General features: G+C 55.2%; 1 protein-coding gene across 3 annotated transcripts in view; it reads left to right on the top strand.

Annotated features, from left to right (window-relative positions):
- TRPM2 (transient receptor potential cation channel subfamily M member 2) overlaps positions 1 to 26,410 on the top strand; it is an 88,247-nt gene continuing 61,837 nt past the window's right edge. For 2 of the 3 annotated variants that reach the window (XM_025379299.1, XM_025379298.1), the window contains exons 1-7: positions 3,400 to 3,681; positions 4,469 to 4,557; positions 13,399 to 13,567; positions 15,727 to 15,907; positions 18,940 to 19,106; positions 23,920 to 24,100; positions 25,682 to 25,743. In XM_025379299.1, the coding sequence (XP_025235084.1) occupies positions 3,520 to 3,681; positions 4,469 to 4,557; positions 13,399 to 13,567; positions 15,727 to 15,907; positions 18,940 to 19,106; positions 23,920 to 24,100; positions 25,682 to 25,743 (1,011 nt within the window). In that variant the 5' untranslated portion in view covers positions 3,400 to 3,519. Of the gene's footprint in view, positions 108 to 3,399; positions 3,682 to 4,468; positions 4,558 to 13,398; positions 13,568 to 15,726; positions 15,908 to 18,939; positions 19,107 to 23,919; positions 24,101 to 25,681; positions 25,744 to 26,410 lie in introns of those variants that run through there. The other variant, XM_025379297.1, reaches the window with a different exon arrangement.

Below are 26,410 nucleotides of genomic sequence, written 5' to 3'. Positions count from 1 at the left end.
GCGCACGCGGCGCACGCTCAGGCGAGATGCGGACGGCCTCGCGGGGCCAGGGAGGCGGTGCTGCGCGGAGACACGGGTGACGCCGGAGCGCGGGCTGCTCCGAGCAGGTAGGTGCCCGCTGGGGGCAGGGCGAGGGCGCGAGCTCGGGCGCTGGGACGGAGGCGGCCGGCCAGGGAGCTTGTGAAGGTTGCAGTGGGGTGCAGGGGCGTAGGAGGGGTTCCGGGCGCTGGTGCAGGGCACGGCGGGGTGCAGGGGCGCAGATGGGGCTCGGGGCGCTGGTGCAGAGCGCGACGGGGTGCAGGAGCCCGGGTGGGGCTCAGGGCGCTGGTGCAGAGCGCGACGGGGTGCAGGAGCCCGGGTGGGGCTCAGGGCGCTGGTGCAGGGCACGGTGGGGTGCAGGGGCGTGGGTGGGGCTAGGGGTGCTGGTGCAGGGCGCGGTGGGGTGCAGGGGCGCAGGAGGGGTGCAGGGCGCTGGTGCAGGGCGCGGCGGGGTGCAGGGGCGCGGGTGGGGCTCGGGGCGCTGGTGCGGGGCGCGGTAGGGTGCAGCGGCTGGCGGGGTTCGGGGCGCTGGTGCAGGGGCACCGGTAGGGTTCGGGGCGCGGACTGGGGCGCCTAGTGTGTGCAGAGGCGCAGGGCTCTGACTCGGATCCGCGAGCAGTCCGCGGGACGCCTTGCCGCTGCGGCGACCCTGTCCGGCTGGCGCGAGGGGACCGGGAGATGAGGGACTCAGCCATCCTCGGCCCCTGCCAGTCCGCCGGGACGGCAGGGCTCGCTTCTGGGACGCTTACTTCCTCTGTCCCAGCACCCGCCTCTGCCCGTCCAGTCTCCGAAGGGCTGGCTTTCACGCGGGGATTTCAGAGGATGCCCGAGCAACCTCCAGAGAGGGCAGGGTGGCCACATGGTGTACCGAGGGAGTGCAGGGCGAGCCTGTCCCAGTCCTGCTGGTGCGGGAGGCCCGCCCTGCCCAGACAGAACCTTCCATTTCCCCAGGAATCTGCTGGGCTGGGCTGGGCTGGGCTGGGCTGGGCTGGCTGGGGGTGGCAGGCACACCAGGATCCTCTTGAGTTGCCTGGTCCTAGGCTCAGGTGCCAACGAGTCTTCCTGAATTCCGCCCAGGTGGGAGTGGTCTTCCCATCGCCACCCCTGCCATGCAGGGCCCCCGGGGCTGAGGACGGGGTTGCTCAGTGGCTAACCCTGAAGGGCACGGAATGCTGCCCCAACCCATGCTCCCTCAGGGGCTCCACTGCACCCCTTTCTCCTGGGAATAGCTCTGTGCAGGGTTCGGGTTTGGAAATCCACCCCACATGGGGCCTTGCCCTTCCCAAGCCTGCTTCATGCATCTGTCTTCTGGAAGTTCGTTTCCTTCCTGAGTGCTCTCAACACTCACACCTGTGCCAGTTGCGTGTGGAGAATTTTAGCTGCGAACCAGGTGGCCCAAGCTGTTCTCAGGTGACCTGTGAGAAAGGGATTGAGAACCCCAGAGAGGGCTGGTTGGGCCCTTGGAAGGTCATTGCCAGGCCTGGGTTTCAGGGTTCTGCACCCCTGGGCTGAGGCACACGTCCTTTTGGGGACTGGGTCGAGCCAGTGGCCCCCCCACAGCAGGCATCAGATGCTCACGGGGGCTCCTGGCTGCCTCCTGCAAAGTCTGGGGTGGTGTTGGAGTGGGTCTGACCTGCTCCCCAGGGCCTGCTTGCCGCTGGGATTAGAGGAACCTGCACAAGACTCCAGGGGCTGTGCTGAGGTGGGCAGCTGCCTGAAAGATGAGTGTGTGAACAGAACATGCTGGTCTTCCTTAGGGCAGAGAGTCCCTCACCGCGGACCCTCCCGTCTGATGCTGGGGCCTTTGTTTCTAGCATGGAGCCATCCTCATCCCATGCAGGGTGGACTGCCTGCCTGGGGAGCCACCTGCAGTCCTGGGTCCTCTTGTGGGTGCGACTGCGAGCTCTCCAGAGCCGCCTCTTCCTCCTGCCACTGCGGACGTCTCTGTCCCTCTGCTTCCCTTGGAAGCTGGTTGTGAAGCCAGGCCAGTGGCTGCTGGGACAGCTCGTGGCCCTGGAAAGGCTCCACTGGCATGCGGCACAACATCTGCTCTGAGAACGGCAGGAAAAGGCCGGGAAGGGCAAGTTAAGTTTAGTGGTACGGCCAAGGGGCGAAGGGGAGGAGGGAGAGTGTGGGAGGTGGGGTGGCCTGAGAGTGCCTGCCCCAGGACAGCAGCCAGCAGCTCAGCCCCGAGCTCCCGGCACTGAACTTCAAGCTCCGTGGCCTGCAAGAGGGGCTCAGTCACCTGAGGGGACAGCAGAGCAAAGTCTTGTCTGACAGTGACCGTCATGTGTAGTGGAGAGGACATGGTCAGAGATCGGGTTTCAGGGCAGGGATGAGTGGGGAATTGCAGTCAGATCTTTTGCCTCCAAGCAACCCTCCCCTTCACATTTTGGGGCAGTGGCTGGGGGTGACCATGGATGACCTCATGAGAACCGCATTGTGGGTGCCAGGGGCTCAGGGACACCCTGCAGGGCTTGAACGCGCTTGTTTCTCATTTGTAAAGGGAGGGCAGTCATCTGGTGGCTTCCTATGGCCTCAGTGATGAAGGCCACATCAGAGCCAGGGAGAAAGGACATGAGAGAATACGATTCCTTTGAATTATTGTCTGTGTCCTGGAGTGGAGAGATGTGGTACCCCCCAAAACTAACTTTCTAGGCTGGGCACGGTGGCTCACACCTGTAATCCCAGCACTTTGGGAGGCGGAGGCGGGTGGATCGCCTGAGGTCAGGAGTTCGAGACCAACCTGACGAACATGGTGAAACCCTTTTGCTACTAAATACAAACAAAATTAGCGGGACGTGGTGATGGGTGCCCATAATCCCAGCTACGGGGGAGGCTGAGGCAGGAGAATCACTTGAACCTGGGAGACGGAGGTTGCAGTGAGCCGAGATCGTGCCACTGCACTCCAGCCTGGGCGACAGAGTGAGACTGTCTCAAAAATCAACAACAAGACACTTCCTTTGTGGACAGTGGGGGCTATTTTTTATTTTTGGAATATGAAAGTAGTGACTGGTGTCTGGAAGCAGGAGCTGTGCACGGTTGCGAAACCACGTCGCCGGCAGCCGGCGCTGGCCGCGGAGACTTCTCTGTGCGGTGCGCAGTGCAGCCGGGGGGCGGGGGCTGCACCCGTGGGGGAGGGAGCTCTGTCTCTGGCCCTGCAGTGACCTGAGGTTGTTACCATTATGAATGGGCGCTGGGACCCCTGCATGTGCACGTACTCCTCCGGAGTGTCCAGGGGCCCCAGCCAAGGGACAGAGCTCAGGCAGCCAGGAAGACGTGCAGGCTGATGAAGAGAACCGGATGAGGGCTTCACGTGAGGAAGCATGTGGCCTTCTTAGAACATCAGCCTCGTCTTCCTGTCTCTGATCTATTTCAGCAACCACCCCGTGTGTTTCTAGAACCCCCAGTGTAGCGAGCTGGAGGGAGGACTGTCCTGAGGGCAGCAGGCCTGGTTGCAGCTGGCGTGGGGGTCCCAGGATGGAGCCCTCGGCCCTGAGGAAAGCTGGCTCCGAGCAGGAGGAGGGCTTTGTGGAGCCGCCCAGGAGGGTCGCTGAGCTGGGGATGGTCTCCAATCTCCGGCGTAGCAACAGCAGCCTCTTCAAGGGCTGGAGGCCGCAGTGCCCCTTTGGCAACGACAAGGTGAGCTTTCTGCCGGTCAGCCTGCAGCTGGCACGTGGCCGCGGAGGTCACTGTTGGGCACGTTGCAGCTTGAGGCTGTGACGATGGGGGTGGGCAAGGGTCTGCTGACCTCAGGGGCTCCCGCCCAGCCATGCCCTTGGGAAAACACAACTGGGGAGGGTGATGCGTGGCTGGCCTTTCTGGCCTTTTCTGCGTTGCACAATCATTTCCCATGGTTGGTCTGATTGGGAAATCACTAGGTTAACTCAAAAATGTTGCGCTAGAGTCCTGGAAATCTGTTACCCATGCTTACCTTGTTGCATAATGATTTCACATCCTTTGTCTGATTGGGAGGGCCTGGGCCTGGGCTAGCTTTCCCCCAAGTCCTGGATACAAAGACGCAAGTGTGTTGAAAGCACATGGAATCTTGCAGTCCCCCTGCCAGCCAGGCAGGAGGGTAGCTGCCCTTTTCCCAACGGTGCCAGATCCAGGTCCCCAGATTCCCAGCCTCCACGTTTTCCACCACACCACGTTGTTCCCAAGGAAGGTGGTGGTGCTGTATAAACTAAAGCGCGCACATTCAAATCGGTCCCAAGTGGAAATGATTTCTTAGATTCATTCCTCCCTCCTGAATCGCCACCTGAGAGTCTTGGCAAGGTGCTTCTAATCTTCGGCTCGGGGTCACGCAGGCTTCCTTCCTTCAAACAAGTAGTGTGGAAGCGCCTCAAGGAGCACGGATGTGTCTCCGGGGGGCTGGGGGTGCTCTTTCGAACGTCGGAGGATCTCAACACACCCTCTTTACCTTCAGCAAGAAAGCCTCAGTTCATGGATTCCTGAGAACATCAAGAAGAAAGAATGCGTGTACTTTGTGGAAAGTTCCAAACTGTCTGATGCTGGGTAAGTGACGAGACTTGTGTGTAAGGCCTTTGACTTCTTCCATTCTGATCCCACATGGAATAGCTGATGAGGCCAAGACCCCTCAGGGCCTCGGTGAAAGGCCAGTGGAGATACCTCTGTGTCCGTCCGAGGCTTAGAGTCCATAGAGCACTTCCACCTTACCCCCCAAGCCTCCTGTGGGGGACAGTTGACCCTCATCCTGCCTCGCAGGTGCGGGGACCAAGGTGCAGAGTTTAGGTGACTTGTTTGGGGTTATCATGGCGCTATCGTGCGGCGAGGCCCAGTGGTTTGAACACAGGTGCATCCTCTAATCCTCTCATTTCCACACCTGCCCCCACCCCAAGAGAGAGGGAGTCCCAGGGTCCAGGAACTAGAAGGGCCTCAGGGAGAGTCCACGGCCAGCAGACAGCCCCCCTGCACAGCTTGCCAAAGCCAGAGGCCCGACTTACCCCCAGGCCCCACAGAGCCCCCTTTACCCCTTCTCCCCACAGAGCCCACGACTCAGGTGTGGCCAAGACCCCCTCGCAGGCAACATGGCCACTGTCTCTGAGCGGCTGGATATGGCCCTCCTGAGCCGATGGTGCTCCCCACAGTTGGCGCCCCTTTAGGCACCAACAGAGTGTTGATTTGTGTTTGTGTGCCCTCCCCAAGCCACACCCATTTCATGCTCTTTCACAAATGGGCCACACGCTTTCTCCTTTGACTCCTTCATTGCCTGGTGAGCTCCTACTTATCCCTCAAGGCCTATTGCAGATGCCGCCTCTGCCGTGCAGCCTGCCTTGATTATACAACCTCTACCAGGAAGTGAGCTTCCCTCCCACCACACCGTGTGGCATGTCTCTCTTTGATCCCAGCTGTCGTGCTGTAGCTGTGCACCTTTGTGTTCATCTTTCTTGCTAGATGCTGAGTTTTGGGGGGCTGGGACCAAAGCAGAATGTTATATTCCCAGAGAGTGGCCTTTAGCTCATATTTACTGAATATGGGGAGGGAGGAGCATCCTGTGCATGGGAAACAGAGGAAGGTTGTGCTGCCCCAGGGTGGCCCCTCCTTGGATAAGGGCCCCATTTCTCCCTGGGCAGTAACAGGAGCAGATGCTGAGGCAGCGAAAGTAGCCGGTAACCTCTAGCGTACATGGTACATCATCAGAGTTTCACGGTCACCAGTAAAACAGCTGTCTCTCGTCATCCCTGGGGAATTGTTCTTGGACACCCACAGATATCAAAATCCCATATCTCATATCAGTCCCAAAATCTCATATCAAGTCACTGATATGAGATGGTGTGGTATTTGCATATAAACTACATACATCCTTCAGCATACTTGATTCATCTCTAGATTACTCATAATACCTGATACAATGTAGATGTTATAAAAATAGTTAAACTGCATTAAAAAAATTTGTATTTTTGTTGTTGTGTGGGTTTTTTCTTTTTCTTTTTTTGAGACAGAGTCTTTCTCTGTCACTCAGCCTGGAGTGCAGTGGCGCAATCTTGGCTCACTGCAACCTCCGCCTCCCAGGTTCAAGGGATTCTCCTGCCTCAGCTTCCCTAGTAGCTGAGATTACAAGCATGCGCCACCACATCTGGCTAATTTTTGTATTTTTAGTAGAGATGGGGTTTCACCATGTTGGCCAGGCTGGTCTTCAACTCCTGACCTTAAGTGATCCACCTACCTCGGCCTCCCAAAGTGCTGAGATTACAGGCGTGAGCCACCGTGCCTGGCCAATGTGTTGTTATTTTATTTTATATTTTTTGAGACGGAGTCTCGCTCTGTCTCCCAGGCTGGAGTGCAGTGGTTCGATCTCAGCTCACTGCAACCTCCATCTCCCGGAGCTGCTGGCTGGCTTTTTTTTTTTTTTTTTTTTTGAGATGGGGTCTCGCTCTGTCACCCAGGCTGGAGTGCAGTGGCACGATCTCGGCTCACTGCAACCTTTGTCTCCCAGGTTCACGCGATTCACCATGTTGGCCAGGCTGGTCTGGAACTCCTGACCTCAGGTGATCCACCAGCCTTGGCCTCCCAAAGTGCTGGGATTAAAGGCATGAGCCACTGCGCTTGGCTGGTTGGCTATTTTTATGGTTATTTTTGGATCATGTGCTAAACAAGGGTGGATTATTCATGAGTTTTCTGGGAAAGGGGTGGGGATTTCCCAGAACTGATTTCTTCTTCCTTTCAGATCATCTAGGGTATTTCTGACGTTGCCATGGCATCTGTAAACTGTCATGGCGCTGGTGGGAGTGTCTCTTATATGCTAATATATTATAATTAGCATGTAATAGGCAGCTAGGTTAACCAGAGCCCACTTTTGTCGCCATCTTGGTTTTTGGTGGGTTTTAGCCAGTGTGTTGCATCCTGTTTTATCAGCAAGGTCTTTGTGACCTGTGTCTTGTGCCAACCTCCTGTCTCATCCTGTGACCTAGAATGCCTTAACTGTCTGGGAATGCAGCCCAGTAGGTCTCAGCCTCATTTCACCCAGTGCCTATTCAAGATGGACTCACTCTGGTTTTGTGAGTGAATGCCAGAGTGAATGCCGCTGACACCCTGACCTGCTGTGTCCTGAGAAGCCTAGGTGAGGCCCCGTGGGTCTGGGGCCTTTGCTGGTCAGCTCTGCGTGCTTCTCACATGGCAGTGGGAACCCTTGGGGCAGCAGGGCCCAGAGAGGAAGGGGTGCTGACCTGGATCAGATGTAAGCAGGACAGACTTGCTTCTGGAGGTCCCCAAAGCCATCCCCCACGATCAGGGGTTTGCTAGGACTCACAGCTGTGCACACAGCTAAGGTTTATCATGGTGAAGGCCTATGTGATAGGCTTAGCAAAGGAGAAAGACACAGACCCAGTCTGGAGACTCTGAGCACAGGCCGCTGCCGCTCTCTTGTGTGGGCGCCACACGTGCTCCTTCCTCCAGCCGAGAAGAATGCGGCAACCCGCAAAGCCCATTCGAGGCTCAGAGCCCAGGGCATGCATCCTGCACTGGCCACGTGGGCCCCTCTGCATGGCAACCACCCAAATCCCAGACTCCCAGCAGGAAAGCAGCTGTTCATAAACCCATTGCAGGAACAGTCCAGGCCCGGCAAAGCACTCCTAGCAGTCAGGGGACGGAGAGACGCTCCAAAAGCCCCGTTCCCAGACACCACCTTGAAAGCAGGCCCCTCTGAGAAGGCAGCCGCAGATCTGCCATGCTGAGACTGTCCCGCACAGAAGCCTCTCTCATCTCACCAACCACGGTGGTCACTGCAGCAGGAAGAGGGGCCAGGTGTGTTCCGGCCAATGTCCCTCCTTTTTGTGGAAAGACCAGGGCGGAATGAGTGGTGAGCATCCTCCGCCACAAACACAGCTTTCGAAGCAGATTTATTTATACCACTTATGTGTTTCCATTAAGCATGGTAGGGTCTTTCCACCCCACTCGTCCAGACCTGGAGGCCCTCGACACCTGCCCGTGTAATCCCACTGCTTAGCCCCACGTCCTGGTAATCCTCCTCAGCTCCGCACAGACTCGTCTTGTGTCCGTTTCTGCTCTGGACACCCCTGTCCAGACCTTCGTGCTCACATTTTGCCACCACGGATCTCATGACCTTGGGCACATGGCTTCTCTTCCCTGAGCCGCCAGTCATCATCCTCATCTATGAAGCGCAGAGACTGGAGGGGATGCCTCAGAATTCAGATGTACATGCGGGGGGTGGGCAGGGAGCCCCCCTCAGGTGGAAGGAAGGAGCCCAGGTTGGAGAGAGTGCACTTCCAAGAGCTCTCATTTCCCGTGGGGTGCCGCGGGTGGTGTCCTGTTTACGCCTATCTGGGCCGAGTTCCGAGCAAGCTCTCTGATGAGGTAATTTCTGGGTCAGTGGCCGCAATGCAGTTTCCAGCATCACATCAGGCTTGCAAACACCATGCAGGTTTAAGTTCCAGTCTCATCAGAGGTGATGGTTCAAGGAGAAGACGGACAGGAGGTAGCTTGCGATAGGCTGTTAGGAACATACAAGGACATTTGGAGCACTATTGGAGCAAGACTGGGGAGAGCTGAGGTCCTTGTCCAGGGAACTCCTTTCCCCAACTCGGACCCCAGGTCTCTTATCCGTAAACTGTGGAGGTCACATTGTGTCTGGAGTTGGTTCCTTCTGGTGGGTTCTTGGTCTCACTGACTTCAAGAATGAAGCCGTGGACCTTTGTGGTGAGTGTTACAGCTCTCAAGGGTGGCATGGACCCAAAGAGTGAGCAGCAGCCACATTTATTGTGAAGAGTGAAAGAACAAAGATTCTACAGCTGGGAAGGGGCACCTGAGCAGGTTGTGGCTGCTGGCTGGGCGTGGGGCGGAGGCTGGCCAGCTTTTATTCCCTCATTTGTCCCCGCCCATGTCCTGCTGATTGGTCCATTTTACAGAGTGCTGATTGGTCCATTTTACAGAGCACCCATTGGTCCATTTTACAGTGTGCTGATTGGCATATTTTACAATCCTCTTATAAGACAGAAAAGTTCTCCAAGTCTGCCCCCAACCCAGAAATCCAGCTGGCTTCACCTCTGACATCAGGTGCTGGCAAGATCTCTGCAAGTCTATAGTGCCTTGAGTGTGACCTTAGGGGTTTGTACGGTTTTGTAGGGTGCACATCCGGAAGGAATTATTTTTCCTATTTTAATGATTGAGAAACTGAGTGTAGAAATATCCAAGATCACACAGTCAATACGTGGCGGGGAAACCCGTTTCCTTTCTTACTGCTCAGTGGTCTTTCCCCTGTGCCATCTGGTTTAGGTTTCATCTGGTTTTAGAGGTTTTTTTGTGTTTTTTTTTTTCCTGTCTCATCTGTATTTTTTTTTTTTTTTTTTTTTTTTTTTGAGACGGAGCCTCACTCTGTCTCCTAGGCTGGAGTGCAATGGCCCTATCTCGGCTCACTGCAACCTCCGCCTCCCGGGTTCAAGCGATTCTCCTGCCTCAGCGTCCCAGCAGCTGGGATTACAGGTGCACACCACCACGCCTGGCTAATTTTTGTATTTTTAGTAGAGACAGGGTTTCACCATATTAGCCAGGCTGGTCTTGAACTCCTGACCTTGTGATCCGCCCGCCTCAGCCTCCCAAAGTGTTGAGATTACAGGCGTGAGCCACCACACCCGGCCTCATCTGTACTTTTCTAGGTTATTTGTTACTAGCAAAACATCGGAATCTAAAAATATTTGTGGATTTCCAATTAAATAAGTTATAAAGAACACATAAATGTATCTTTTCTTGCCCTGAAACACCAATGAATTGCAGTAAAGGAACAAAAAGACTTCAACCTACAAAGAAAAAAGAGGAAAGGTAGCAGTTGAAGAAAGAGATTGCTGCATTCTTGCCAGAGGAAGGGGAGGAGGCAGAGCAGCAGGTCCTGGAGGCTTGCGATTCCGGCAGCTCCCGCCGTCCCCGGGTGAGGGGAGGAGGTGGAAGACCTTGGGCGAGGTGCTAGCCCCGTGTCATGTGCTCGGAGCCTCCATTTGTGTGTGTGTTTTTAACTTTTTATTTTGAAATATAGAGGTACAGAAGTTCCAAAGATACTACAGATAGGCCCCGCAGTTCCACCTGTGACTACATTCTGCATAACTGTAGTACAGTACCCAAGCCAGGAATTCAAACTGGTAGAGTGCATGTGTTTAGTTTTATGTCTTTTTTTTTTTTTTTTTTTTTTTGAGACGGAGTCTCGCTCTGCTGCCCAGGCTGGAGTGCAGTGGCACCACACCAGCTCACTGCAATCTCTGCCTCCTGGGTTCAAGCAATCAAGCGATTCTCCTGCCTCAGCCTCCTGAGTAGCTGGGACTACAGGTGAGCGCTACCACACCCAGCTAATGTTTGTATTTTTAGTAGAGATGGGATTTCACTATGTTGGTCAGGCTGGTCTTGGACTCCGGACCTCAAGTGATCTGCCTGCCTCAGCCTCCCAAAGTGCTGGGATTACAGGTGTGAGCCACCACACCTGGCCTTGTGTCATTTTTCCCATGTTTATTTGTGTAACTACCACCATGGTCGACACAGCACTGTCCATCTCCACCGAACTCCTCCTGTACTTCCTCTGTATGGTCAACTCACCTTCTCCCCCATCATCCCTGAACCCTGCAACCACCAATCTTTCTTCATGCCTATCATTGTGTCATTTTGAGACTGTTACATCAATGGAATCATATGCTACATGACCCATGTCCTTTCCCTCAGCACAGCACCCGAGTTGCTGCTTGTGTCAATATTATTATTATTATTATTATTTGAGACGGAATCTCATTCTGTCACCCAGGCTGGAGTGCAATGGCACGATCTCGGCTCACTGCAACCTCCACCTCCCGGAGACTGGAAGTAGCTGGGACTACAGGCACGTGCAACCATGCCTGGCTAATTTTTGTATTTTTAGTAGAGATGGGCTCACCATGTTGGCCAGGATGGCTTTGAACTCCTGACCTCAAGTGATCCGCTCACCTTGGCCTCCCACGGTGCTGGGATTACAGGTATAAGCCACCATGCTCAGCCTTGTGTCAATATTATGTAACTGCTGAATATTCCTGTCCCTTTCACCTTGCCTGTGTCATTACACTTCAAGTGAGAATTTGGTAGACATCAAATAATTGGGACCCATTTTTTTTTTTAAAATCCATTCTGTCAATCTGTTTTTTAATTGTTGTATTTAGAAAATTTATATTTAGTGTAATTATTGGCATGTTAGAGCTTACATCTGCCATTTTATTTTTTGTTTTCTGTTCTCTTTTTTTTTGTCTTTTTGTGGGATACTTGAACATTTTTTAGAATTCTATTTTGATTATTCATACTTTTTTTTTTTTTTTTTTTTTTTTTGAGACAGAGTCTCACTCTGTTGCCTAGGCTGGAGTGCAATGGCATGATCTCAGCTCACTACACCCTCCACCTCGCTGGGCTCAGGTGATCCTCCCACCTCAGTCTCCTGAGTAGCTGGGACTACAGGCATGCACCACCATGCCCGGTTAATTTTTGTATTTTTGGTAGAGACAAGGTTTTGCCATGTTGCCCAGGCTGGTCTCAGACTCCTGCGCTCAAGCAATCTGCCCACCTTGGCCTCCCAAAGTGTTGGGATTACAGGCGTGAGCCACTGCTTACACCATACTATTTTTGAGTGTATCTTCTTGTATCACTTTTTTTTTAAAAAGGGCTTGCTCTAGGTAGTATATTATATAATATAGCTTATTGCAATCTATTGACGTTGACATTTTACCAGTTTGAGTGAAGTATAGAAACATTATCTCCTTTTAAATCTGTGTCCCCTTCTTAATCTATAATTGCTTGAAATATTTCTTCTACATGTATTGAAAACCATGTCAGATAGTGTTATAATTTTTGCTTCAGCCATCAAACATCAGTTACGAAATTCGAGAGGTTACTCTTTTTGTTATTCTTTCTTCCTTTCAGATATTCCAAAATTCCTTCTTTTCTTGTTTCCTTTCTGTTTAGAAAACGTCCTTTAGCCATTCTTTTAGGGTGTGTCTGCTGGTGACAAATTCCTTAACCTTCCTTCAGTGAAGAAGGTCCCAACTTCCTGTCACTTCTGAGGTTGTTTTTTTTTTTTTTTTTTTGAGGAGTCTCCTACTGTTGCCCAGGCTGGAGTGCAGTGGTCTGATCTCGGCTCACTGCAACCTCCACCACCTGGGTTCAATTGATTCTCCTGCCTCAGCCTCCCGAGTGGCTGGGATTACGGGCGGCCGCCACCATGCCCAGCTAATTTTTTGGATTTTAGTAGAGACAGGGTTTCACCATGTTGGCCATGTTGGTCTCGAACTCCTGACCTCGTGATGCACTCGCCTTGGCATCCCAAAGGGCTGGGATTATAGGTGTGAGCCACCGTGCCCGGCCGCTTCTAAGATTTTTTGTTTGTTTTTAGTTTTCGGAAGTTTAACTGTTATGTGTCTTAGCATGTATCTCTTTGGGTTTATCCTGTCTGGTGTTCACTCAGATTGTGGAGTGTGTAGGTTTATGTCTTTTTTGTCAAATATGGGAAATTTTGACCATACTTCTTTACATACATTTTCAGGATCACTGTCTTTTTTTTTTCCTTTGGGAACTCTGAACATGAATGTATGATTTTTTGTTACAGTGCTGCAGGTCCCAGAGGTTCTGTTTACTTTGTTGTTGTTTGTTTTCTCTCTGTTGTTCTTATTGGGCAGTTTCTACTGTTCTGTCTTCCTGCTCCCGGCTTCTTTCCTCTGTCTCCTCCATCCTGCTGTTGGGTCCATCCATTGAGTTTTTATTTCAGTTACTGCATTTTTCAGTTCTAAAATTTGCATTTGGTATATCTTCTCTTTACTGGAAATTTATGTTTTTTTCATTTGTTTTGAGCATGTTCATGATTGCTTGTTGAAGCATTTCTAATGTGGCTGCTTTAAAATCATTTTCAGATAACTCAAACATCTGTGTCATCTTGGTGTTGGTGGCTGTCAGCCGTCTTTTCTCATCCTGGTTGAGATTTTCCTGGCTCTGGGTACAACTAATGATGTTTGACTGAAACCTTGATAGTTTAGATTCTGTGTTAAGAGACTCAAGATCTTGAGTTTTAGCTGGTCCCCTTGACATGTCTATGGTGAAGGAAGGAGTCCCCCCCGTCAGTGCCCCATGAAGGGTGAAGTCAAAGCCCCCTGCAGCCTCCACTGATCCACTGACTTCCTGGGGAAGCTTCTTGTTACTGCTGAGGGTGAGAAGAGTTCCAGCCCACCATGAGGCCTCTGCTGCCTCCCCCATGGCTGGAAGGGGCAGGTGCCCGGTTTTTGCTGGGTGGGGGAAGGTTGCGGCTTTCCACTGGACCTCCTCCGATGCCTCCACAGGGAGCAGGAAGGGCACCGCACTCCCTGGGTGACTGGTGCTGTGTCTTTGCAGGAAGGTGGTGTGTCAGTGTGGCTACACGCGTGAGCAGCACCTGGAGGAGGCTACCAAGCCCGACACCTTCCAGGGCACACGGTGGGACCCAAAGAAACATGTCCAGGAGATGCCAACAGATGCCTTTGGTGACATCGTCTTCACGGGCCTGAGCCAGGAGGTGAAGAAGGTTGGTTTCCATCACTCTTGCTCTGAATTGTGGGTGGAGCTGCATGGCCCCACAGTGACACATGGTGGTTGGCATTTCCTGGGGCAAGAGCAGGAGGCTGGCAAAGATCCAGGGTGCATAGAGCCCACTGCACAGCAAAGGAGGGGGTGGGGAGGGGGTTCTGCAAGGCAAGCAGGAGATGCATCCCACTCTCGGAGTGCTTGGTCATCTGCAAAGCAGTGTGGGGCACAGTGACCTTTCTAGGAAGGTGCAAGCCGGGAGTGGTGAGTGAATTCTGGCTGGGTGGCCCTGGGTAGCATTTGTCAGGGCCTGGGGGCAAGTAGGGAGGAAGGAGAGGGATGTAGGACACAGACACACTCAGGGTGTGCTTGGGGAAATGGCAGGAAGGGTGTGGAGAGGGAGGGAAAAGCAGGGGGAAGGGGCCCAGGATGGCAGGGAGGCCCATATGGCAAGTCTGGAAGCAAAGGCGAGAGTCCTTGCGAGGAGGCTGGGCCAGGCACAGCGTGATCCAGGCTGAGCCTGGCCTGCAGGAGAGCGCTGTGAGGGTGCAGACTGCTGGAGGGAGGCCCAGGCGCAGGGCTGGGTTCTCTCATGCACAACTTCACTGTGGTCCCTGGAGGACCAGCCATCTCTGACCAATTCTCAGGCCCCATCCCAGGCCTGTGGAGTCAGAGACTCGGCCCCTTGTGTGTTGACCAGCCTTCTGGAGGGTTCTGAGACAGCGATTGGGTGCCACTGTCCTGGGAGGGGGTGGCACTGATCTCTGTGCTGGAGTCTGGGGCCCTGAATCTGGTACCTGCTGAGTGTGACCTGTCCACTCGATGCGTGATGACGCCATGAGGTGACCAAAGAGGTTGAGTGGGGCAGGTCTCGGAGACGGGGTCGTGTGGCCCCAGGCTTCCTGGCTGGCCCAGCCCCTGAGCCACCCTGTGTCACCATCACATGTGGGTGTTCTCCAGGCCCCTGGGCCCCTCTGTCTCTGTGGTTATGGGAACAGTCCCGTTGTCGGGTTTCAGATGAGGGATTGAGGTATGGGCAGACCCCACCCGTTGCCCAAGGCCATGGTGGCAGTGCCAGTGGTGGGTTTGAGTCCAGCTGCGTCTGAGCCTGGAGTTCTGGCTGCATCCCTCCCCCACTCCCCGGCTTCTCCCAGCCCTGCAGCTGCCGACAGGGGCAGGTGGTGTGAGGGAAAAACGCCTGTGGCCTGACAGTGAGTGTCAGCTGGGACACAGACCCTGTGGTGCAGCAGGTCTGGCTCGAAGCCCAGGAGCGTCCACCATGCAGGCCACAGCCCTGCTCCTCCCAGGGAGACCAGCACCTCCAGATGCCTGGTGGACCCGGTGGGGCCCACGTTCTGATGGTGACAGGCACCGTGGTTGTGGGTTAACTGGACCTTCTTTAGTGACAATGCTACCACATGTTTGTTTTAAGGGCACCTCATGGCATTTCTGGATTTCACCCATCACCTTTGTGTCTCTAGTGGGCCAATCCTGGCGGGGGTTGCTGGCCCGGCTGGGTCTCTTCAGACACGGCCCACCTAGCGGAACAGGGAAAGTCCACTGTGTACTTGTGAGGGTCTCCTGGAGCACAAGGGGCCAGAGTGATGACAGAGCCTGGGAGAGCCATGTTCAGACGGGAGGCACAGGAAGCTGGGCCCCCTGAATCCCCAGGATGGGCCAGGGCACAGGGGCCACAGAGCAGAGGGGACAGGAAAGGGGACAGGAGAAGGGCAGTGCTGGGCGCACAAGGACAGGAGGGCAGAGACCCCAGTGCAGGAGATGATTAGACCCTGGAAAGGCAGGGCCCAGGCGCTAGGGCCAGAATTGGAGTCTGTGCTGGTGCATGTCTGAGAGGCGCTCCCAAAATCGAGAGGAAGAGGAAAAAGTGGGTGCCGTGGGGGCATGAGGGCCGGGGGAGGTTTGCTGAGGGCGGTTCTGGTCCCCAAGGGACAGCCTGTTGCTCCAGGCTTGGGCCTCTGTGCCTCCCTCTTCTCTCATGATCCGTGCCTTGCCCACACGGGGACCCCTTTACTGGGTCTGAGCCGGAAAGGTGTGCGGTGTCTGCCGCCCACTGGGGCCTCTCCGTGTGGCCTGTGTGGGTTGGTGCTGTCCCTGCCCACTGATACACGGGTTCCCTCCGCCATCTTCCCTGTCCCGCAGTATGTTAGAGTCTCCCAGGACACGCCCTCCAGCGCCATCTACCACCTCATGACCCAGCACTGGGGGCTGGACGTCCCCAACCTCCTGATCTCAGTGACCGGGGGGGCCAAGAACTTCAACATGAAGCCGCGGCTGAAGAGCATTTTCCGCAGAGGCCTGGTCAAGGTGGCTCAGACCACAGGTAATTCGGAGGCTGGAGGGACACGAGGCCCCGGCGGGTGGACGGGGTGGGTTGTGGAGGCTGTGCCGGGGCAGTCAGGGCCATCAGGACCCAAAAAGTCCCTAGGAGCCGCCGAGGCCGTGCCCCAGCCTGAGTCGGACCTGTGCACCCCTCACCTGGGCACAGCTGCTCCCTGACGCCCGGCGCTGCCCCTGGCTTGCCTGTGGGCTGGAGATGGCTCAGTGCGTGGCCCCGCTGGTGCCCAGGGCCAAGCAGAGATGAAAACCTCAGTGGCCTGGGAACCTCGGTGGCCTGGGTGCACGGCTGGGGCCAGCGTTGTGGGACAGTTGTAGGGGGCCAGCGAGAGTTCCCGGTCATCACATTTTCCATGATCACTTTTTTCCATCAGCATCAGGCAAGGAGCATTATTATTTCCATCTTTTCACTTGAGGCAACTGCCTGGTTGGAGTCAAATCACCTCCCAAGTTTGCACCACCAGTGAGAGCCAGGCAGGGACCCAGTCCTGGTGGATGGTGTGAGATCCCAGGGGCCCTGACCTGGTGCCCTGCCTTACCCTGATTCCATGGGGAGGGGGCCCCAAGTCCTCGAGGCTCCCCGGTCCTCTCTGGAGGGGACTGGGTGAATAGTGAGGCCCTGAGGTGATTACTTGGCAATGTTGGGTCCAGATGGGCCTGGAGTCACCTCGCTTTTCCTGGGCTGTGGTCTTTGCCTCCAAGTGGAGTCGTAACTGAGCCTGACTTGGCCTGCGCGGCTCAGAGTCCTCGGTTTGTCTGCCTGGTGACTGTGAGGCATGGCTGCATCTTTTGACCTGTGAGCCCCACAGCCCTGCTTGTAAAATGACCAGACCTTTTCTCAGTCTGGTCACGTGGGACTAGGTTTAACGCAGGTCACCGTCCCATAAGCACTGTCTGATGCTTCGCTCTCTTAAATAACACCGTGGATTTCTTCGGGTCTCACCCGCTCCAGGTCTTGATGTTGCATTTTTTTAGCTTTCAATATCAGTGACCTTGCTGTCTGCTTCCTGGCCCAAAGCTAGTACCAGCTTTTCAACTGTTCTCTCTCTCTCTCTCTCTCCATCCATCCATCCATCCATCCATCCATCCATTTATTTTTGAGACAGGGTCTTGCTCTGTTCCCCAGGCTGGAGTACAGCGGCACGATTTCAGCTTACTGTAGCCTAGACCTCTTGGGCTCAGGTGATCCTCCTGCCCCTGCCTCCCCAGTTGCTGGGACTAGAGGCATATGCCACCATGCCAGGCTAATTTTTATAGAGACAAGGTCTATGTTGTCCAGGCTGATCTTGAACTCCTGGGCTCAAGCAATCTTCCTGCCTTGACCTCCCAAAGTGCTGGGATAACAGGCATGAGCCACTGTGCCTGGCTGATTGGCTGTTTTTTTTTTTGGAGATGGAGTCTTGCGTCTTGCTCTGTTGCCCAGGCTGGAGTGCAGTGGTGGTGGCGCAATCTCAGCTCACTGCAACTTCTGCCTCCTGAGCTCAAGCAATTCTCCTGCCTCAGCCTCCTGAGGAGCTGGGACTCCAGGTGCGTGCTATCACGTTCAGCTAATGTTTGCATTTTTAGTAGAGATGCGGTTTCACCATGTTGGTCAGGCTGGTCTCAAACTCCTGACCTCAGGTGATCTGCCCACCTTGGCCTCCCAAAGTGCTGGGATTACAGGCATGAGCCACAGCGCCTGGCCCAATTGCTGTTTTTATGGTGACACTGTGACCCAGCCTTTGGTATGGCAGCATTATACCAGGGACAAATCCCAAAAACGAACAAATGTGACTTTCGCTGGTGCCTCAAGGGGAGGCTGTGGGGCAGCAGCCGTGGCTTCACCTGTGCCTCTCACCCTGGGGCAGGCCAGGCGAGCAGACACCTGGGGACCTCCTGCTCTCAGGCAAAGCTGCCGCCAGCTCATGACATTGGGTCAGACCAAATGTGGGGTGGAAGGTGTGTTTCTTTCTTTCTTTTTTTTTTTTTTTTGAGATGGCGTTTCACTCTTATTGCCCAGGCTGGAGTGCAGTGGCGCAATCTTGGCTCACTGCAACCTCTGTGTCCCAGGTTCAAGTGATTCTCCTGCCTCAGCCTCCCGAGTAGCTGGGATTACAGGCATGTGCCACCACACTGGGCTAATTTTGTATTTTTAGTAGAGATGGGGTTTCTCCATGTTGGTCAGGCTGGTCTTTTTTTTTTTTTTTTTTTTTTGAGACGGAGTCTTGCTCGGTCGCCCGGGCTGGAGTGCAGTGGCCGGATCTCAGCTCACTGCAAGCTCCGCCTCCCGGGTTTACGCCATTCTCCTGCCTCAGCCTCCCAAGTAGCTGGGACTACAGGCGCCCGCCACCTCGCCCGGCTAGTTTTTTGTATTTTTAGTAGAGACGGGGTTTCACGGTGTTAGCCAGGATGGTCTCGATCTCCTGACCTCATGATCCGCCCGTCTCGGCCTCCCAAAGTGCTGGGATTACAGGCTTGAGCCACCGCGCCCGGCCCAGTCAGGCTGGTCTTGAACTCCCGACCTGGGAGATGATCCGACTGCCTCGGCCTCCCAAAGTGTTGGGATTACAGGTGTGAGCCACCGTGCCCGGCCGGAGGTGTGTTTCTTACAGGGTTGGCTGCAAACCTCTGGCAGCAGGTAGTGGGTGGGAAGTGGAGGGAGTCCTTCCTAGGGGCCAGGCTGAGTGGTGCGAGCAAGGACGCACTCTGCCGCACCTGGGTCCTGAAAGCTGGGAGGAAGAAGGAAAGCAAAATAGAATGCGGAGAGCGTGCTGAGAACCGGGATCCTGAGTCTGGGGCCAGAGGAGGTGGCAGGGACCAGGGAGAGGGGTGGGGCCTGCTCCTGTTCCCACCCTGCCTGAGGACCGTGGGAACCCCAGTTCCTTACACCTGATGCTGGTTTAAAAGCCCCTGAGTGAGGGGCTCTGTGTCGATGGGGGCCGGGCATCGCTGAGCCTAGAGGGGCTCAGGCGTCAGGCTCCTGGGTATCAGGGTGCCCGTCAGTACTGCGGGGCCTGCCCACCCGTGCTGCTTCCCCAGGGGCCTGGATCATCACGGGGGGCTCCCACGCCGGCGTCATGAAGCAGGTGGGGGAGGCGGTGCGGGACTTCAGCCTGAGCAGCAGCTACAAGGAAGGTGAGGTCATCACCATTGGAGTCGCCACCTGGGGCACCGTCCACCGCCGCGAGGGCCTGATCCATCCCACGGTAAGCGCGGCCCCCTGGGGAGGGGAGCCTAGGACCAGGGGTGTGGGTGACGTGTGACCGGGTGCTGTAGGGGGCAGGTGGAGTGTGCAGGGGCCGGGGTGTGGGTGACGTCTGATGGGGCGCTGTAGGGAGCAGGTGGGGTGTGCAGGGATGGCGGGCGCACTCAGGAGATCGGGCGCAACTCCTGGCCCGGTCCCTGACCCAGGTGACCTGGATGAATGGCTAACTTGGCTGGACTCTGGTATCTCCCTCAAGGTTGTAAGAGGGATCCACATGAGAGTCACTGGCTGTGAGGGCTCCGCTAACAGCAGAGGGAGGGAGCGTGGCCGGCGGGCAGCTTGGCAGGGCTGAGCCAGGGTGATCTGACCCTGAACTGGAGCTTTTAGCACTTTGAGTCCCTGCACTCAGAGGTCTCCTGCATCCAGGAATCCCACCGTGCTGCGGTCCCCGGCAGCCAGGACCCACCCCCAGCTTCTCTGTCAAGGTTGAGGATGGAGCACTCCTGCCTCTGGTTAACTGGCCACAGGAGAAGCAGTTGCTTTAATCCAGAGCCTTGAATTGGGACAGATAATGAGTCATTCAACCAGATTTTCTAAGGACACACTAACTTTGGCATAATGCGTGTGTGCCCCTGAATCCGCGTGGTCAGGAAAGCCCACAAACACTGGCCTGTGACTCACTGAGCAGGTTCCCTCGTCACCCCGAGGGGTGATTTACTCCTCTGGCAACATCACAGACACTGTGTGTCCATTCCCGGGGGCGGGGGACACTCCCAGATGCCCACGAGGGCCCAGCAAGCCCTGGCCAGCCGCAGCTCAGCCTCCACCTTCCTTTTGCATCAGAATCATGAATATGTCTGGTGGGGTCTGACTGGACCGGCTGTTTGGCTTTGCTTGCTCTTTTTATGAATTGAAAAACTGAAGCCAGGAGCGGCTGGGTGATGTCGCAGGTCACTCCTTACTTTCCTCCCCACGCTGAGTTCAGATGACTTCCTGTGACACCACCGTTGCTGGTGTTGTTGGAAGAACAGGACTGTGGCTGCTTCCACTTAGCCGCGCTCCCTCTCTGTGGATGGCGGAGGGTGGGTGTCCCAGCCCCGCTGCCACCCTGCCTTGGATCTGTCTCCCAGGGTTGCTGTAACCCGGGCTCACAAACCTGGCGGCTTAAAGCAGCAGAAACTTAGTCTATCAGATCTGGAATCCGCGTCGCTTGGCCATCATCCAGCCATCGATGTCAGCGGGGCCACCTCCCTCCAGGGCCTGGGGAAGAGTATTCCTGCTGCCTCCAGCGTCTGGGTGCTGATGGGCATCCTCTGGCCAGTGGCCGCCTCCCTCCAGTCTCTGCCTCTGCGTCCCGTGGCCTTTTCTGTGTGCCTGTGCGAAATCTCCCCATGTCTCCCATAAGAACATTTGTGATGGTGTTGAGGTCCCACTGGGGTCATCTAGGGTGATGCCTTCATATCAAGATCTTTAACTGACATCTGCAAAGATGCTTTTCCAAACAGGGAAATGAGAAGTAGCACTTACCAGGTCCACGAGCAGGCCTTGATGTCTTTGGGTGGCCGTGATTCAGCTAACTGCGGTCCTCCCTCTGGCCTCAGACTCCTGTCCACTCCACATGCAAAATACGTTCACCCCATTGCCAGATCCTGGCCGGGCGTGGGGGCTCACGCCTGTCATCCCAGCACTTTGGGAGGCTGAGGTGGGCGGATCACTTGAGGACGAGACTTCAAGACCAGCTTGGCCAACATGGTGAAATGCTGTCTTTACTAAAAATACAAAAATTAGCTGGGCATAGCGGCAGGCACCTGTAATCCCGCTGAGGCAGGAGAATTGCTTGAACCCAGGAGCCGGAGGTTGCAGTGAGCCAAGATCATGCCACTGCACTCCAGCCGGGCTGACAGAGCAAGACTCTGTCCAAACCAAACCAAATGATCCCCTCCAACTACCAACCCGTTACAGCAGAAACTCCAAGATCAGAATCTCATGTAAATATCATGAGCTCGGCCGGGCACGGTGGCTCACACCTGTCATCCCAGCACTTTGGGAGGCCAAGGCGGGCAGATCACCTGAGGACAGGAGCTCGAGACCAGTCTGGCCAACATGGAGAAACCCCGTCTCAACAAAAAATTAGCCAGGCATGGTGGTGGGCGCCTGTAATCCCAGCTCCTGGGAGGCCGAGGCAGGAGGATCGCTTGAACCCGGGAGGCGGAGGTTGCAGCGAGCCAAGATTGTGCCACTGCACTCCAGCCTGGATGACAGAGCGAGACTCCATCTCAAGCAAAACAAAACAAAACAAAAATATCAGCTCAAAAGTCCCAAATGTCATCATTTAAGTCAGGGATGCTGAAGACTCTGGGTCTGATCCATCCTGGAGCAGATTTTCTCTTCACGTGTGCACCTGTGAGAGGAGACAACAAGTACCTGTCTCCAAAATACAAGGGAACAGCAGGGAAGGGCAGGTATAGCATCACAGCTGTAGACACTCTCCTTCCCAAAGGGGGAACACGGGAGGAACGAAGGCATCACCAGCCCCAGGCAATTCCAAAACCCAGCAGGGGGAACGCACTAGGTGGTGAGACTGGGGAGACCCCTTTGTGGCTTGGGCACCCCCCACCCTGCTCTGTGTCCACAGCTCTGCCTTCAGGACGATCCTTTTCCCTGAAGGTTATAGGTTATTTCCTGCTTGAAGATTTTAAGGAGTCTGACGACCTTTCATTTTATCCCGCCTCTGTCCCTTTCAGTCCAAATTTGCAGTGTTGTTGTTGATGTAACATTTGTGAAAACTTTGTGTGCCTCCTTTGAATGCCATAGGAATTTCTGCCAGTAGACAAACAGGGCTCTGCAGACCTTTCCTGTGATGCCGTCTCCACTCCTGTCTTCTGAGATGGTTGAGTGAATCGCAGTCTCCTTGCCTAGTCTCTTCGTCACCAGCAGGGGTTGCGCAGGCACACCCTTGGCCCTCTCTCTCTTTTTTTTTTTTTTTTTTTGAGACAGAGTCTTACTCTGTCGCCCAGGCTGGAGTGTAGTGGCGCGATCTCAGCCCACTGCAACCTCTGCCTCCTGGGTTCAAGCGATTCTCCTGCCTCAGCCTCCCGAGTAGCTGAGACTACAGGCACCCACCACCACGCCGAGCTAATTTTTGTTTTTTTACTAGAGACAGGATTTCACCATGTTGGCCAGGCTGATCTTGAACTCCTGACCTTGTGATCTGCCTGCCTCAGCCTCCAAAGTGTTGGGATTCCAGGTGTGAGCCACTGTGCCTGGCCCATGTATGTATTTTCTAAGGCAGCAGTCCCCAACCTTTTTGACACCAGGGACTGGTTTCATGGAAGACAATTTTTGCACAGATGGGGGCGGGGTGGTGAGTGGTTGGTTTGGGGATGATTCAAGCACGTTACATTTATTGTGCACTTTATTTCTATTATTACATTGTAATATATAATGAAGTAATCATACAACTCACCATCATGTAGGATCAGTGGGAGTCCTGAGCTTGTTTTCCTGCAGCTAGATGGTCCCATCATCTGGGGATGATGGGGGACAGTGACAGATCATCAGGCATTAGCTTTTCTTAGGGACACACAGCCTAGGTCCCTCGCACACACAGTTCACAGCAAGGTTAGTATTCCCATGAGAATCTAGTGCCGCGGATCTGACAGGAGGTGGAGCTCGGGCAGTCACACACACGATAGGGAGCGGCTGCAAATAGGGATGAAGCTTCGCTCATTCACTCGCCACCCACCTCCTGCTGTGCAGCCCAGCTCCTCACAGGCCACCGACCATTACCAGTCCATGGCCCAGGGGGTGGGGACCCCTGCTCTAAGGTAACAAAACCCTCCCTGCCCTGCTCCTTGCTGCCTTTCGAGCCCTTACTGCAAGTTGTTTTTTTTCTGAGACGGGGTCTCACTGTTGCCCAGGCTGGGGTGCGTTGGTGTGATCCTCAGCCTTGAGCCCCTGGGCTCAAGTGATCTTCCCACCTCAGCCTCCCAAGTAGCTGGGACTACAGGTGTGCGCCACCATGCCCGGCTAATTTTTTTTATTTTTGTAGACATGAGATCTGCCATGTTGTCCAGGCTGGTCTCGAACTCTGGGGCTCAGGTGATCCTCCCGCCTCGGCCTCCCAAAGTGCTGGGATTAGAGGCGTGAGCCACTGTGCCCGTCTCTGCAAGGCTTTTAACACCGCATTCCCACCAATATTCTCTTCAAGGACGTTGAGACATTTTCTATTCATGGTGCTTCAAAATCCTGCCATCTTCTCCCCATTGCCAGTTTCAATGCCACTTCCACATTTTTAGGTGCTTGTTACAGCGGCACCCCACTTCCTCACCCCAGACCTGTATCTGTTTCCTGTGGCTGCTGTAACAAATGGCCACAAGCCTGAAACGGCAGCATTGTGGTCTCTCACGTGTCTGGAGGACAGAACTCTGAAGTGAGGGTCACACCCCTCCTGAGGCCTGGGAGGAGGGTCTGTTTCCCTGCCTTCTCCACTCCTGGGGGCTCTGGCTTTCTCCACTTGTGGCTGTGTCGCTCGTCCCTGCCTCTGTGGTCCCGTGTCCTCCTCTCCTATGTGTGTCTCCCACCACCTCTCTCCTGTAAGGACACCTGTGATGATATTTTGGGCCCACTCAGATCATCCTGGTTAATCTTCTCATGTTTCGATCACATCTGCAAAGTCACTTTCTCCAATAAGGCCACATCCACAGATTCCAGAGACTGGGACCTGGTCTCTCTGGGGGCTGGTGTTCAGCCTGCTCACGTTAGAGAGGCAGAGCTTTCCAGAAGCTGTGTCTGACGCTTCCTGGCCATTCCAGGGCAGCTTCCCTGCTGAGTACATACTGGATGAGGACGGCCAAGGGAACCTGACCTGCCTAGACAGCAACCACTCTCACTTCATCCTCGTGGACGACGGGACCCACGGCCAGTATGGGGTGGAGATTCCTCTGAGGACCAGGCTGGAGAAGTTCATATCGGAGCAGACCAAGGAAAGAGGAGGTAGGGAGCTTGCTTTCAAGAGTGCTCGGGCAGACAGCACAGTGGGCCGGTCAGAGTGTCAGGTACAGCTGGAAACGACCAGGACATTCAACAGGTATGGTACTCGGCAGACAGCACAGTGGGCTGGTCAGAGCGTCAGGTACAGCTGGTCACAACCAGGACATTCAACAGGTGTGGTACTCGGCAGACAGCACAGTGGGCTGGTCAGAGTGTCAGGTACAGCTGGAAACGACCAGGACGTTCGTGGCGCTCAGCAGACAGCACAGGGGGCTGGTCAGAGTGTCAGGTACAGCTGGTCACAACCAGGATGTTAGTGGCGCTTGGAGCGTCCTCAGAACACACCTGGGTTTCTATCCCATGTCTCTTTAGACTTTGTTCCAGGAGGGTCATCTTCTCTTGCCCGTTTCAGCCAGTGGGAGGGCGGTCGGGGGGGGCTGGCAGCTCACCTGTGTGCTCACAGGTAATAGGCCAGCCTACTTTTTTTTTTTTTTTTTTTTTTTTTGAGACAGTGTCTGGAGTGCAGTGGTGTGATCTCAGCTCACTGTAGCCTCAAACTTCTGGGCTCAAGGGATCCTCCCACCACCTTCCCAAAGTGCTGGGATTACAAAGCTTGAACCACTGTGCCTGGCCCTACAATTATTTTAAACCGTGACCATGGTCTGGTCTCAGGTCCAGAAATCAGAATGTACAATAGTCAAAACTTAGGATTTGACACCTTTTGCCTCATAGGTGGGATGGGATGGGTTTGAGGATGTCGGGAGGTCAAGTGTGGGGTTTTGCCTGTCACTCGAGGAGGGCTCAAAGAGGAGATGGTGAATGGGAGGTGTCTGGCCTGTGCCCTGGTGGGCAGGGGTCCCCTGCAAGCTTCCTTGTGCAGCAGACTCCCCTGGAGGGCTCCTCACCAGTGCGTGGGCCCCGGCCCCAGGGTCCAACTCAGCAGCTCCAGGTGGGCTGAGAACTTGCATTAGGAGCACGTTCCCTGGTGGGGGTGATGTTGAGGTTCAGGGACCCCGCTTTGAGAACCCTGCTTGACTAGGACACCCAGGGTGGGATGTGTGGGTGAGTGTGTGAAGGCGATGGGCCCGTGGGGTCTCATAGACAGAGTTGGCTGCCTGGGGAAAAGGGTTGCTAAGTCCTTCTCAGGCTCTCCTGCTGTTGGGCTGGATGAAGTTCAGGGTGGGGCCGGGCAGAGGGACAAAGGATGGACATGTCGTGTTCTGCTCCCACCTACACGTGACAGGTTATGCCCACCTGCTTGGGACGTCAGCTCTGATTGTCCCTCCCTCCCTCCTTCCCTCCCTCCCAAGAAAGCAAGAGGGGGTAGATGGGATGCAAGCGAGCGGGGGAGGTGTGGGCAGCAGGGGGCTCTCGAGTCTGCTCATCGATGTGGAACAGGTGGGTCCCCTGGTAATGTGGAGCTTTGACCTTCAATGGCAACTCAGCACTGGCTAGAGGTCTCCCAGCAGGTGCTTCAGTGTGTGGTTAGGCTGGAGCCGGCAGGGGGCAGGGGAGAGTGCCCCAGTGCAGGGTCTTGCCCCCCACCCACCTCTGTCCCCTCACTCGGCTCTGTGCTTTGTTTAGGTGTGGCCATCAAGATCCCCATCGTGTGTGTGGTGCTGGAGGGCGGCCCGGGCACGTTGCAGGTGAGCATGGCTGGGTGGGAGGGGGTGGGTGTGGGCCCGTCCCGCTGCAGGCAGATGACTGTCCAGAGGTGCTTGTCTCAGCACTCCAGACTGTTGGCAAGAGAGAGCGATGAGCTTGCCCACCAGGAGACGAGAAAGAGCGTCTGTCCTGTGACAGGGCTGCTTCCAGGTGGGCAGAGGACGGGTCGGAGGAAGGTGCCTGGGGGAGGAAGCTGGGCTTGGCTGTGACCAGGCCATTGACCGGCATGGAAGGAAAGGATGGGGTCCCAGGGCCTGGAGCGAGTGGGGAGCCTCTGCTCCCGGGACCTGCCGGGGAGGCTGGGGAGTTTCTGCAGCTCTGCCCCCAAGATTCCTCCAGGAAGCATTTTTCTTTTTTTTTTTTTTTTTTTTTTGAGACGGAGTCTCGCTCTGTAGCCCAGGCTGGAGTGCAGTGGCCGGATCTCAGCTCACTGCAAGCTCCGCCTCCCGGGTTTACGCCATTCTCCTGCCTCAGCCTTCCCGAGTAGCTGGGACTACAAGCGCCCGCCACCGCGCCCGGCTAGTTTTTTGTATTTTTTAGTAGAGACGGGGTTTCACCATGTTAGCCAGGATGGTCTCGATCTCCTGACCTCGTGATCCGCCCGTCTCGGCCTCCCAAAGTGCTGGGATTACAGGCTTGAGCCACCGC

The sequence above is a fragment of the Theropithecus gelada genome, chromosome 3, assembly GCF_003255815.1.
Source record: "Theropithecus gelada isolate Dixy chromosome 3, Tgel_1.0, whole genome shotgun sequence".
In the NCBI taxonomy this organism is placed as follows: Eukaryota; Metazoa; Chordata; class Mammalia; order Primates; family Cercopithecidae; genus Theropithecus; species Theropithecus gelada.
This window is presented reverse-complemented; position numbering and strand designations above follow the sequence as displayed.